Raw genomic sequence first — 13,275 nt, 5'->3', positions numbered from 1 at the left:
TATGAAAGTTACGTTCAGCCGATTGGTACGGAACAATGGGTGTGAGTTGGTTTCTTAGCGAAGGAACCGAATAAGATCCAACCTGAGCCTACTTCCAATGACAATGTATATATATGTCGGCTCACACCGTTGCCGATTATTGAATCTCTCACGTTGTCAAGTATCTTTCACATAATTCAACATGGGACTCAAAGCAAAGTTACGACTCTCTAACCCCTGGACCCAGAATTTCATCTCTGGGATTATCCTCTCTCTAACAGTCGGCATCTACTTGGCCATCTTGGGTCTTGGGGCCGGCGGTGCGCAACCGTCATCTGCCCACGTAACGACGACCGCCTATGCCACCCTCTATGCAGTATTTACCGTCACTGGGTTTTTCGGAGGGAGTGTTATGAACACTGTTGGGCCCAGATGGACGATGGCGGTAAGTTGAGTTGTTCTAGACCCTGAAAAAAGATTCATGCTAAGTAGCTCTTAAGCTCGGTGCTTCAGGCTACTCAGTTTTTGTGGGAGGCTTGTGGTACTTTGATATCTCTGGACATCCATGGTTTGCGCTACTTGGTGGTGTCATACTCGGTATTTCAGCGGGTCTACTATGGACTGTTGCAGGCTATATCCAATTCGCCTATGCCGAGGAGAAATACAAAGGGTCTTATATTGCCTGGCAACTTTTCCTTCTATCCGTCGGTTGCGCGGTTGGGGCTCTTGTCGTCTTTTGCATCACGAAGGATGTCACAACTTTGTCCGGGGTACCAACCTCCGTGTACATCACTTTCATTGTCATCATGGCTTCGGCCGTTTTAGTCAGTCTCGTTTGTATCCTTCCGTCTGCCAAGATAGTGCGCGAAGACGGAACTCGTCTTGCGCATTTCACCGCGTCCGACTTCAGGACCGAAATCCAGGGGTGTCTGGTGCTTCTGAAGGATATTCGAGTGATGCTATTGATTGTTCCAATGGCAGCGACAGAAATGTCCTCGGCATTGATCCCAACTTTGACAGCCCACGCATTTAATCTACGTACACGATCGTTAAGCGCTCTGATCAACTGGACAATCCAGATACCCTCCACTTTACTCTTCGGTTTAGTTCTTGACAATAAAAAATATGCGCGTCGCGTTCGGGGAGCTATGGGATTGAGCATTTCATGTGTAATTGTTCTGGTTGGTTGGGGGCTTGCACTTGGCTTTCAAATCAAATATGACATTAAACGGGATATCACAAGTCCGGGCTGGGATTGGACCTCAAAGCCTTACATTGAGTATATCTTTGTCGTTTTATTCACAGGAATTGCTTACGCTATTGATCAAATGATGGTCATGTGGGTTATGAGCGCTCTGAGTAATGAGCCAAAGCTGCTTGCGAGATACGGCGGCTTCTTCAAGGGAATGTTAAGTGCTGGGTTAGCAATTGCCTTTGGTCAGGAAGCTGGGGGAGTTTCTTACCTGTAAGTCTATTTTGATTAACAAAATGTCCATGCATACATGCTGTTGCTAACAAATTTCCGGGAAGGGGCCAAACTCTCACTCAGACAATCATGCAGGTGGTTTCGTTCCCAATTATGTTCTTCCTCGTTCTGAAATATGTGTCCGATACCAACTACTTCTCTGAGGATGGTGTGATTCCTCCTCAGGAAATCCAAGATTCCGTTGCAAAGGGCAATTTCGGAGCTGTGGGCGAGATCACAACAATCGAAAGCGTCAGGGATAAGGAAACGACTAATGTCAAACTGACTCAGAACTAGGGGTTTCGCCCCTGATGTCCATACTCTTCACCAGTAGAGAGACTACATCCCCATGCCTATAATGCTGTGGTAAACATGAATCACTGTTGTACCTAGTACTTAGTAACTAGTAGAACACTTTATTGGAGAAAATGTAATGGGTTGACATCACAAGACACGCGCTGCGTTGCATACGCCGCTGTTGTAAAATGGTTCCTGCCAGCGTCATTGTTCGTTCTTTCTCTTCTCCAGCTATTTCTTTTTGTTCTTTCGGACAAGCTTAAATGGATCAATTGCATTTGATCGATGATTCGTTTATTAGTTTACAATAGCGAAATAAGGTAACTTAATAACTAAATCTATTAGGGACAGCTGAGTAAAACATGTGGATGCATTGCCTCATGAGCGGCAGGGAGATTATGTCTCCTTACAAGAGAACAAGCATACTCCTAATTCTTACGTCAGATATGGACTTACACTAGGTCCAACTTAATAACACTATCATCAATGATAAACTGAGAAAGAAAACCAGTAGCTTCAAGAATATAAAGAGTGATGTCTTTATTATTTTTAGGTCTGCTTTTACTATCTGGAGTCACTATAAGGTTTTTATGTCTACGCTTAGAGTGCATTCGGCTTGGTATATTTGATGACTCGAGCTTGCATTTTGGAGGCTTCTGTAAGAGGAAAGAATGATGATCTTGGTGTCTGGGTATTACTCTACGTTCCTTGCTATTCTTCTGGGACCAACTCTAGCAAAATAATTAATGGATCTGAAACAGCTAATCGGCAAGGAGTCGAAAATCCAGACTATAGCCATAAATTAGCACCAAACCTTACCGCATCTAACGTATGGGGTTTGCGGAGAAGTAACGATAACCGCGGAACAATACTCCTGACAACTGAGCATGCTAGTGGGTCGTATTTCCGGAAATTGAGTAGATGACTATAAGTGTATAATACTAATAGGATAGGATGTGGTTAGGATGTAAGTGATAATTTTAAGCTAAAGAGAGATAACTATAAGTGAACAGTGCTGATATGATGGGATGTGTTTAGACTGTAAGTGATGACCCAAATCTGTATGGTGATCGCATTTTCAGTAGAGATAGATGCACAAATCTCTATTCGATACTCCACAATAATCGTCTTCCACTGTGAGAAAGCTACTGATTTTTTTTAACGTTCTAGTCGACATAACACCATTCATGGCGTGAGAAATCACCAGGCAAGGTCATAAGCCTCTGATTCTAGGAACCAGACGCCACAATTCTCATCCGCATCTTTTGCTTCGATCAAAGTAATGCCTTGAGGATTCTCATCATTCCCGAAATCGGCCAATTTCGAGTCTTCATTGAGCGAGGACCAGCCAGGACCATTTTCTGGGTCTTTGGCGAAATCAGTCCACGTCTTCTGCATGAAGGCACTCAGCGCAATCTGGTTTTCAGTAGCAGTTGTAGCGTTGTAGGTTCCAAAAACCTGGGGCAGTTCCGCGCCATGGTATGCGCCTGCATCGTCGTAGGGTGTCAGGTTGGGGAACTCTGGCGAGTACCGGTACCGCCACACCTTGCGGTTGTGGTTTGCGGTAAACTTGGCTAGTTCTGACGTTGGGCAAGTAAATGGAACCCCGGTCATCCACCTGATATTTTTCATCAGCTTAGTTATCCTGCTCAATTGCAATCGGAAATATTATACGCACTTGCTCCAGTTCAAGAAACACCATCTCTCTGACAAGTTTGGACAAAGCGGAAGCATGTTGGTTTCGGCGTCCGAAGACTGCTCGTAATCTACCAACACCTGCTGAGGGGGTAGAGCCCTTTTTTCAGCTTCCTTCGCCGTGTTGAGCCTTCGAACATGGGCAAAAATGCTGCCCTCATTTTTATTCGTGCCGTACATGACAGGAACATCGGCAAAGGTTCCTTTTCTAAGAGTGGGACGGACGTCATTGAATGAATTGCCAGAGCCGCTGGTTGGAGCAAAAAATAGAGATGTGCCCAGATACGTGCCATTATTGGCCAACTCCATGATATCTGCTGCCGATTTGCCTCTCATGCACTCGAGAGTATGACACCCGAGCCGTTCTCGGACTACCACATAATCGTTTCTCAGCGCTTTCCCGAGAAACATTGCCTGCTGCGACTGCATAATCGCAGCTCGGAAGGGAGGTTGTCCAGGAGGGCCCGGGGGGTTTGCCAGAAGTTGCTTGACCGAATAGCCACCGGCAGACTCCCCGAAAATGGTGATCTTGTTGCGATCACCGCCAAACTGCTCGATGTTATCATATGTCCAGTTGAGGGCAAGTCGCTGGTCGACAAATCCGGGATTTCGGTCCTCCTTGTCAAGTGAAGAAGCCTCAATGAAACCAAAGACTGTTGTCATAAATATTATGTTTTCTGGAATAATAGGGAGGTATGTTACGTACTGTTGGTCCGATAGTTGATTGTCACCAGGATGACATCGTGATTGACAGCCAGAGAGGTGCCATTGTAGTTGGCAGCAGAGGCCGAGCCAGTTTGAAGGTTTCCCTTTTCTGCATTAATAGACTGCTCTCAACAATGAATAGCCTCCAGGCCAAGGTCAACTTACGCCATGAATGTAGAACATAACAGCCTTTTTGTTATCAGTAGATGCATTCGCAGGTGCGTATACATTCAAATATAAACAATCCTCGTTTTCCTCTAGCGGAGGATTGTTAATAAGCGCTTCGAGGAAGTCGCGGCCTGGCTTTGCGCCACTAAATTGCTGGTGGCAGGCATTCGGCAGTTTCTGTGCTAGAAGTGGTTCTTTCCATGATTCTGGCTCCTCCGGGGGTCTCCAACGCAGTTCGTCTACAGGGGGCTTTGCATAGGGAATCCCCAACCAGACATTGGCATATGGATCCCCAGAGGGCACATTGGGAGGAGATATGGTTCCAACCACCGGACCTGACGAGACGGTGACCGTCGGGGTGGTGGTGGCAACAGCAGTGCCAACCAGGCAAAGGAGTCGCAGAGTCAACATTCTGGATTGTTCTGCAACGAACTCATGTCATGGATGGACCCTCCTGTCAACCAGCTGCCTTTTTATAGCCTGTTTTGGCGGGTGTAGAGCACAACAAGGAAGCGGGGTTGAATTCTTGGCATGAACGGATTCAATGGTTGAGTTCGTCATGGATTGATCTTCAAGATGTGATTCAATGTCATGTTGCATCGTCACACTGCAGTCTCCACATCTGTCCACTTTAAATGAGTGGCAATTGGCTAGTCTGGCATTCCCGAATTTACTGCAAAGTAGACATTCAGTCAACAGTTGCCCATATACAGACCCAATTCGAACGAAATATTATTGTCTAGCTATTAATAACCTTAAACTATCCAAGTTCTATTTGGATCTAATATTTTCTTGACACCCTCATACTCAATCGACTGTGGGGAATCGACCCGGTGGAGAGCATAGTTCTCTCCCTTGCATATTCAGCTCCTGCACGAAAACAGCACTGTTGGTACAGGTTGGTTGAGCTCCAGCCAGCCACATACTTGTTGTAAATGGCTTAGAATTTAAATAGTTCAGAATCGTCTCCACAAGAGTTAGCTATGCGTGGTTATGCAATGAGACCGTAGCCTGTCATCACAATTGATCTCTACTATTCAAAGACACCACACACAGCTCAGAATAAATTTTTGAAAACGCGTAATATTTTGCAATTAAGCAGTAAATCTAAGTTCACATAGGCATTTATTACAGAAAATGTGTCAAAAACGTATCTATCTACTATTCGTGCGTAGCTATGCCGACCTTCAGGTATTGGTCTGGTGACAGAGGGGCCCTGCCCTCAGGAGACATAACTGGCGGTGAGCTTCTGTCACGGCAGTCCCTACCAGTGGCGTTCACAGGGTTGTTACAATGCCATATACTTGCCAGCTGTCAGAGCCTTTTGCTATATCGATCTTTACACTCCGTATCTTGAGCTGTTAGTGCCTGTTCCTCTTCTCTAGATATCGCACCTACGTCCGTCATTCTGACACCCTATCTACTATGTCTTAAGAGCGTGCGATCTCGGTCTCACCTGAGGAGATGATAGCATCCACGAATTTCTAGAGAGCTATTGAATGGGAGCAAAGATATCCACGGCTTTCAAAGTTTCAGCGGCCGACATTATCCATCTACGAACAGTGTCGCTCATTCTCTCATTTAATTTCACCTACTCGAGCAATGCTCAAGGCTCTTAGCTTTAACCGCCGCGCTGGCGCTTCTGATGGGTTCTGTGGCCGTCGTGTCGCCAGGGTTTGCATTCAGTAAAGGTGGACATTAAATAATCGCAAAGGCTCGGATATGCTACCGAAGCTAGAACGAGCAGCTAAGATAGCGTCCGTTAGTTTCGAATACCCGAGAGTTTAAATAAAGCCAAGTATATTAGCTAAAACCAACCCCACTCTATTTCCTCTCGCTTTGTTTCACTCGTTTGCATTAAACAAGCCAGGCTATCCGACTTCAAACCGGGTAAATTACCTAGTAAGGACAAGGCATAACCGGCTATGGTATTATAACCAGCTCCATAGTACAAGCAGCTAGTAATGTGGAGAGGGGCCAGTATCGACCAAAAATCTAACAGAGCGAGAGTCTTTCACCATCTACAGGACCCATCTTATATCACGAATTCTCGAAAAACAAACAAAAAAACAAACAATAAACTTCAGTCCCAAAATGGACATGAAGTCAGGTCTCTGTGTTAATAGCTAATAGAAACCGACACCTAATCAAAACCAGGTAAGATCATAGAGATATATAATTCATTCGGTTTCCAGATGCGATTAGCGACTATCAGCGTATAAAGATCCCACACTAACATACTGCTTGTAAAAGGGGATTACCGTTCCTCTTATGCTTCGCGCTATAGGAGCGCTGATTTTCAGGACATTCACAGACAGATATGGCGACAAGTGGTCCATGATTATGGATCTGGTCCTAATCACTGTTCTAGAGCTTGCCTCTAATTTTTGTTACACCTTGCCATAATTATCGGATGTCCAATCTCTACTTGGAATTGCAATGGGAGGTAAGTTATTTAATGCTAGTTTCACCTGAAACAATTTCAAACTATTTGCGCGTATATTGACATGCAGCATTGAATTTTCGAATGAGGGATTTGACTTCAGTGAACTTGAGACAGACTATCTCCATAGGACTGGAAAAATCTCCATATAACCAGTAAACTTGTTCAACACCTTACAACGCAACATTATCAACGTAATGAGATAATACAACAATCAACCTTTTCCTCTTTAATTTGGATACAGATACATTCGAAACTTCCTTCATACTTCCACACTCGCCTTCTTCAATTTTGCCCCAATGCGGAGACACATCCCTCCCAAAACACTGGAAGCGATTAAAGCGATGAGAGAGGACGGGGTTTCAGAAGGATTTACAATGGCACTGTTTAACATGGCATTGGGAGAGCTCATAGGTATATGTAAATTTCAGCAAGGAATAATTTAAGTCGGAGAATAGTTATGGCAATGACGTCGCTGAATTTCATCTTTGCACGACCAGTAGGAGTACATATCGAGAAGTTGGCAATGGAGTGGGCTAGGCAAGTCTTCAAATCCACAAGACTACGGCACGAGAGTAACCTACTGACTAGAACCAGAAAAGGTAATTAGAGTAGACCATATATAGAACGACAGAAAGGAAAAGGTATAAAAAATTGAATGGACCATATATTATGAGTCACCCAATGTCCCATGATGTACAAAAAAAATTACAATTCCATTTAAAACTCACAAACTATTCATGGGAGTAAATTCTTTGGAACATCAGTGACAACGCACTCGTAGCGATACCCTGCTCTGAGATGTTTGTTCCTGCTAGTTCGAATCATCTGAAGAAAAATGAGGCTAGAGCAGCGTCCGGTCCCATGGCCTTGTCTGTCAGACGTTTCTCAGTGCTTAGATAGACATCAGGAAGCCATTCTGGTTTTGGTTCTCCCAAAGCCATGCGAGCAATAGCCTGGCCTGATAGCCAGGCTTGGCACATGCCATATCCATTGAAGCCGGCAGCAATCCACTCACCCTTGTCAATGTTCCTTCCGCTCACACTCGTTGGCACACTTCCCACAATTGGAACTTGATCAGCAGTCATGCCTATAATTCCGGACCAAACCCGATGAAGTGCTGTGGAAGAATACAACGACTCATTAGTTATAGGGTTCGTCCACCCTTCATTGAAGATCCTCTTGGGTAGTAAGGTAGTAAGATTGCCCGCAGAGTCGGCACTGATCACTGAGTCATCAGAAGCTATAAAGTCGTCCAATCTCTGTAGGTCTCCCCCCAGGAAGAGATCACCGGTCTCGGCATTTTGCTGCATCCAATATAGGCCTTGCTCGACCAAGGTAGTATTGGGGTCCCATGACTGTTTCGAGTGAAACAGCCATGAGAAGGGCCGATTTTCCCATTGGGGACCTGGCTTCTGTGTTGACATGGATAGTCGTGTAGGAAAGAGTGGGCCTCTAAGCTTGGGTAGAAGGTGCCCAGTGAAGCCATTAACGCAGTGGAAGACTTTGGCAGCTCTGACGGTCCCACGAGGTGTTGCCAAAACGTAAGGGTACTCGATATTAGAATCCTGAAATACGGTTATTGAAGTCACTGCCGTTTGAGTTTCGACTGTGAAACGTTCTGGGTAACGTTCAAGAAGGAGCTGGAGAAGATTGGTGATCAGCCTGTATGGCCAGCAGACGTGGGACTTGACTACGAGAGCACCCTTGGACTTTTTGAAATGATATTCCTGTTGCATGAAGGTTAGCATGTAGGTGTTGAGACTTTCAAGTGCCATCGTTATAGGACGATTTACATTCTTTGCTGTTTCTCCATCGATGATTACATATTTCTCCCTAGGTGCCGGAACAGCTTCTTCATACATGCGAACAGACCGGCTGGCCTCAGCAAAACCTTCCTCATCTTCATAGGTAGCGACCATTGTGACCTCTCTGATCTCGCTTACCTTGTCAAGATTCTCAGCCTTAGCAATTTGTATGATCTCTTCTAGGGTGCGATCACAGAAGATGGCAATCTGTTTAGCAGCTTCGGCTCCAAAGGCATCCGCAAAGCGCCCGTAGAATTGAGGGGCATGGCTTAACAAGAACCCTCCATTGCGACTTGTCGCTCCGGTCGTCAGAGAGCGAGCTTCAAACACGGTAACTTTTTTGACCCGGCCCAGGTCACACTCGAGGATTGTCTTGGCAGCGCTGCAACCTGTGATTCCAGATCCAATAATGGCGAAGTCCACCAGTTGCGGAAGACTCTTTGACTGAGTAGTCGCAATAGGATGTGCTGGCTCTTGCCAGGCCGAAACAGTTGGGTTCGGTACTGGTACTCCGGGATCTTGTACAACTTGGCCGGCCAATTTAATCAAAAGCTCTTGTGGAAGTTCAGGGGTCTCCATGTCTTTTTCACGATGAGCTGCGGGATTTGGCTTTGAATCACTTTAATAGAATTTAACGAATCGTTAAGGGATATGATATGAGCATTTCTTACACCGAAAAGTAAAGCGCTACGTCTTTCATATATATAACCTCGCATGCTTATCAAGTCTAAAACGAGCAACAAATCGTATAAGTTGATCAGCGGAAAAGTCTCCGTAGCTTTTAGAAGGACAATTAAACAGACCATGATATTGGCTCTGCTTGGCTCTTCTCGGACCCGTTGCGGCTCCGCTTCTTACCACAGTTTAGTGAAATACGTCACCAGCCTCGTTGACAAATCATTCAACTTGCTTTCTTCTCTGTCGATAATATAAAATTAGACATCGCAGAAGAATAGACACCCTAAATCGGAGCCGCCGGTTGATTCACAGTATTCTAGATTAAATAACGACTTGCCTTAAGAACGATCTAACCTACAGGCTTATGAGGGTAATTGACTAGCCATCACCATTTTGCATATGTAGATAAAGCAAGTTCGCAGTCTAGAAATAGAGATTCAATAACTCATAATTTCCGTCTCTCTCTGAAGCCAAAGCATATTCAATCGACATATTCAACTACCGCAACATGACCAACACGTCCAATACCCCTAAGCCAGTCATCTTCATTGGCGCCGCGGACGCGATATGTGGCGAAGCCATCAGGTTCTTTGTCAAAGCAACTGATGTACACGTTGTGCTTGCAGATGCTGACGAGGACGCCCTTCGTCGAGTTGCTGCCAAGTTACCCGGTAGAAATATCACTACACGAAAGGTCGACATTTTTAATCCCAATGAGCTGCGCAGTACCATTGCTGGCGCCGCCCTTGTAATTCAAGGCGCACAACCGTACTATCGAACTTCAACAGTTGTACTCACTGCGTGCATCGATGCAAAGGTGCCTTACTTGGACTATTCCGACGATGTCCACAGCACGCAGGAGTCACTTAATCTACACGAGCGGGCTAAAAAGGAAGGCATTTCTTGCTATATAAACTGTGGTGCATCCCCTGGAATGACCAATCTTTTTGTAGTTGAAATTCCGCAACAGCTTGATACCGTTGATAGTCTCGATATTTGCTGGCTCGTCAGCGAGGAGGGAGGGGACTTGGGCAGAGAGGTTCTGGTGCATCTTATGCATATCACCGGCGGACCTTGCTTGACTTGGGACAACGGAAAGGCAGCGATTCATGAGAACTGGATCGAAACATCCTATGCTCCGGTTTTCAAAGGTTCTAACAATCTTTTTATGAGTTCGTTCATCCGGAGTCAGTTACATTGCCTCGTCGACTTCCAAATGTGAATCGAATCCGGACCTCAGGTGCTCTGAATCCAGCACCATTTAATGGTTTTGCACGAGGACTTGGTGCTGCAGTCAACTCCGGTACACTTTCTATGGATGTCGCTGTCGATTTTCTCCAGAACATGCAGAGAAAATCGTCCCAAGGATGGAGCGACATGTTTGGTGTAATCATCGCACAATTCCGCGGTGGGGACATCACGCTCAATGATTTGTATCAGCTAGATAAGCACGGTGTCTCGTCACTGAAACCGTGGAATCTCGCTCTCTGGGGCATGATAGACCAGGTCCGCAAGGGTGAATGCACATCGGGCGAGGTTCTCATTTTTTGATCAACTCCGCACGTGGAAAGCGAGCACCGCACCGTTCTGGTCTGCTCGTCCGAGGTGTGGGTACTAGAAATGGACAACCAGCAGTGGTTATCAGACGAACCCCCACTGATGAGAAAGACCCGTTCCTAGGAGAAGCATGGCGACTTCGATTGGAGCATGCTGTGCGGCCTTCGCGCTGTTGGCACTTGAAGGTCAGTCACGAGGACAGCCTGGTGTATATTGTCCTGAGGACTGGGCTGAGCCAGAGGCCTTCTTCACATCTATGCAGAAACTCGGCTGCCCACAGGACCAGATAGTTGAATCAGTCAACGAGTAGATGAACAGATACCGTAACCACCGACTTTCGTTGGAATCAATACCATGAATATTTACGGCCCGGGATAATTAAATATCTCTAGGTCTAATTTATACCTCTATCTCTCCCTATATAGTCGGTGGTCGCCGTGATGAATTCACACTTCGGTCTGTCGTCTAACGCGACACGCAGACTGCAAACTCGTGTAAGAGATTCCTAAGACCAAAGTGAGCCATCATTAAATATAGAATTATATACCATGTAAATAAATTAAAAAGCCGGTCATCAAGTCCAATTATTGTTTTAAGCTAGAGAATGTCTTCATTTCATCAAGTACGGGTATCTGTAACATGGATAGGTCCAGGGAGCATGCTGATGCCGAATCCGGCAAGACCGGCCCCTGCTAGCTGCCAACCGTCTGAGAATGAGATAAGATAGATGAACCGCACTACAGGCTGCAAACTATTCAACATGGCGCTTAACAACGTAGCAAGATCTAGAAGTGACCAGTAGGGCAACCGCCACTTAACCAATTGGAAGCTGACTGGGCTGGAAATATTCCCAAGCTTCGGTGTTACGTGAAGAGTTTACAGGTGGAAGATCAAGGAAGTGGTAGTAGTGTAAGACGGAGGGAGAGCTACAGTTGTGCACCAGGCACATTACGTCACGGAAGGATTTGACTCCATAACGGCCCAATTGGACTTTGCTAAAATTACTAAATCGGTCCAATAGCCGAAAATGGACACTATGAAACTCTCATGACATTTAAATCATTCACAAGAACAATCTTTTCGTAAATACCATATATTGTGTTTTTTCAGTTTCTTTAATATTTAGCTCGGTCATGTCATCATATAGCGGTCTCTTGCAAAGATTCGTCCATCTGAATGTATAAATTGACGTATCCTGGAAATACTTGAGATGTCGCCGACCCTAAATGTGGCTTTGCTGGAGAAGGGTGCGAATGCCAACAGACAGATCCCAAGCGCAAAAGCTCTGCACTAGTGGTAGGCGGGGGTTGTAAAGCAGGCAGAAGAGTGAAGTGGAAGTTGCTGCAGTCTAAGGCGAATGGTACAAAGGAAAGTATATGTATTGAGCGCCGTCCCATCATCGCGATACACAGTAATGCGGCTACCTATTCTGCATTTCCCAAGTAGCTACCAGCTCCCCAATTTCCACAGCATGTTCCTTCTACTTGCTAGCGTCGTGAGACCTTATCCATTCCCATTTGCTTCAGTGTGCCCATGCGAGTTATCACCTTTCCGGTATCATCTTTATAACTGTATGTCCACACGTGCTCCTCAGAATCTTCCCGAGACCGCACATCTGGGGCCGCACGAGGCGGTAAATAAGGATCGGCGGCATACCACCACTGTATCTCAATTACACGACGTGCGGCAAGTTTTGTAGCTTTTGACATATGTGCCTCTCACCCCTACAAATGGAGCCGGATCCAGAGAATAAAGGGAATTTCGGAACTGCATGTCATTCAAGGAGCCCTTTAGAGCTTCTCCAAAGCTGCCACACTCCAAATGCTGTTCACACAGGCACAAGTCAAAGATCCGACACCATGTAAACATTGTCGACGACAAATCCAACAATTTCTGGGAGCAAAAGTGGATTTGATATTTTTCCATCAGGAATGGCAGTCATCATGAGTTAGGGAAGAAAAGGAAGAGCAACAGCGATGCTTTACGTTGAGTAAATGTTTTATGGTGAGAGATTCTTGGGTGAAGCCTGCCACGGACTGCACCTACAACGGATTGAAGCAGAGTTCGGGTTTTCCACTCATGGGATTTCTGAGAAGAAATGTGGCTTATTATTTCTCTAGTTTGATAAGATTGTCTCTTCTACCTGCTTAGGGAATTGAACTGCACTACTAGGTTTGGGTGAAGCGAATCAGAATCATGCTGAGCTAGTGTATAAACTCTTTTTCAGTCAAGAATGCTACCTCATGAATTATATTACAAATTCATGTGAAACAAATCTCTAAAGACCTGCCCGACCAACATATAAGCAGTACAAGACATCAAGAGAGGGAGAGAACACTGAAGTATATATATCTTGTGTCTGTTAATGTGTAGTGTCTCAGTCTGAGCTCTGTAGTGAGTGGACTTCAAAAAAGACATCATGATATTTATAAAACACGCAGACAAATGATTGGCCATGAACAACTCCTCTAAGCCGCGAT

The 13,275-nt window shown here is 45.4% G+C and overlaps 5 protein-coding genes across 5 annotated transcripts; 3 read left to right on the top strand and 2 right to left on the bottom strand.

Moving 5' to 3' along the window:
- Positions 1-181: 181 nt before the first annotated feature.
- Positions 182-1,448, top strand: BGW36DRAFT_298547 (membrane transporter; the record flags this gene model as incomplete). The annotated part of the gene is made up of 2 exons (XM_046211440.1): positions 182-424; positions 480-1,448. 2 exons carry the CDS (start codon positions 182-184, stop codon positions 1,446-1,448), a joined length of 1,212 nt encoding a protein of 403 aa, XP_046071111.1.
- A 1,298-nt stretch (positions 1,449-2,746) lies between these two features.
- BGW36DRAFT_462089 (Carboxylesterase) lies at positions 2,747-4,735 on the bottom strand. Its single transcript, XM_046222154.1, has 4 exons — positions 4,307-4,735; positions 4,143-4,245; positions 3,420-4,089; positions 2,747-3,359 (listed from the first exon to the last, which is right to left on the bottom strand). Exons 1-4 carry the CDS (start codon positions 4,718-4,720, stop codon positions 2,942-2,944), a joined length of 1,605 nt encoding a protein of 534 aa, XP_046071110.1. The 5' UTR covers positions 4,721-4,735; the 3' UTR covers positions 2,747-2,941.
- A 1,830-nt stretch (positions 4,736-6,565) lies between these two features.
- On the top strand, positions 6,566-6,715 carry BGW36DRAFT_297913 (uncharacterized protein; the record flags this gene model as incomplete). Its single annotated transcript, XM_046211392.1, has 1 exon — positions 6,566-6,715. A coding segment is annotated over one exon (150 nt), but the record flags the coding sequence as incomplete, so codon positions are not given.
- Positions 6,716-7,576: 861 nt separating this feature from the next.
- On the bottom strand, positions 7,577-9,139 carry BGW36DRAFT_297529 (FAD dependent oxidoreductase; the record flags this gene model as incomplete). Its single annotated transcript, XM_046211363.1, has 2 exons — positions 7,577-8,482; positions 8,549-9,139. The coding sequence occupies 2 exons, from the start codon at positions 9,137-9,139 to the stop codon at positions 7,577-7,579; spliced, it is 1,497 nt and encodes a 498-aa protein (XP_046071108.1).
- Positions 9,140-9,746: 607 nt separating this feature from the next.
- Positions 9,747-11,105, top strand: BGW36DRAFT_397790 (Saccharopine dehydrogenase-domain-containing protein; the record flags this gene model as incomplete). The annotated part of the gene is made up of 4 exons (XM_046218332.1): positions 9,747-10,379; positions 10,412-10,774; positions 10,810-10,950; positions 10,986-11,105. The coding sequence occupies 4 exons, from the start codon at positions 9,747-9,749 to the stop codon at positions 11,103-11,105; spliced, it is 1,257 nt and encodes a 418-aa protein (XP_046071107.1).
- Between the last annotated feature and the right edge of the window lie 2,170 nt (positions 11,106-13,275).

This window comes from Talaromyces proteolyticus, assembly GCF_021365285.1.
Source record: "Talaromyces proteolyticus strain PMI_201 chromosome Unknown BGW36scaffold_7, whole genome shotgun sequence".
Lineage (NCBI taxonomy): Eukaryota > Fungi > Ascomycota > Eurotiomycetes > Eurotiales > Trichocomaceae > Talaromyces > Talaromyces proteolyticus.
This window is presented reverse-complemented; position numbering and strand designations above follow the sequence as displayed.

Excerpts from the sequence above, each read along its gene's own strand:
- BGW36DRAFT_462089 (XM_046222154.1), bottom strand. The coding sequence starts at position 4,720 with ATGTTGACTCTGCGACTCCTTTGCCTGGTTGGCACTGCTGTTGCCACC. Across the intron at positions 4,090-4,142 it reads AATCAACTATCGGACCAACA|TCTTTGGTTTCATTGAGGCT; the intron begins GTACGTAACATA and ends TTATGACAACAG. Across the intron at positions 3,360-3,419 it reads TGTTTCTTGAACTGGAGCAA|GTGGATGACCGGGGTTCCAT; the intron begins GTGCGTATAATA and ends GAAAAATATCAG.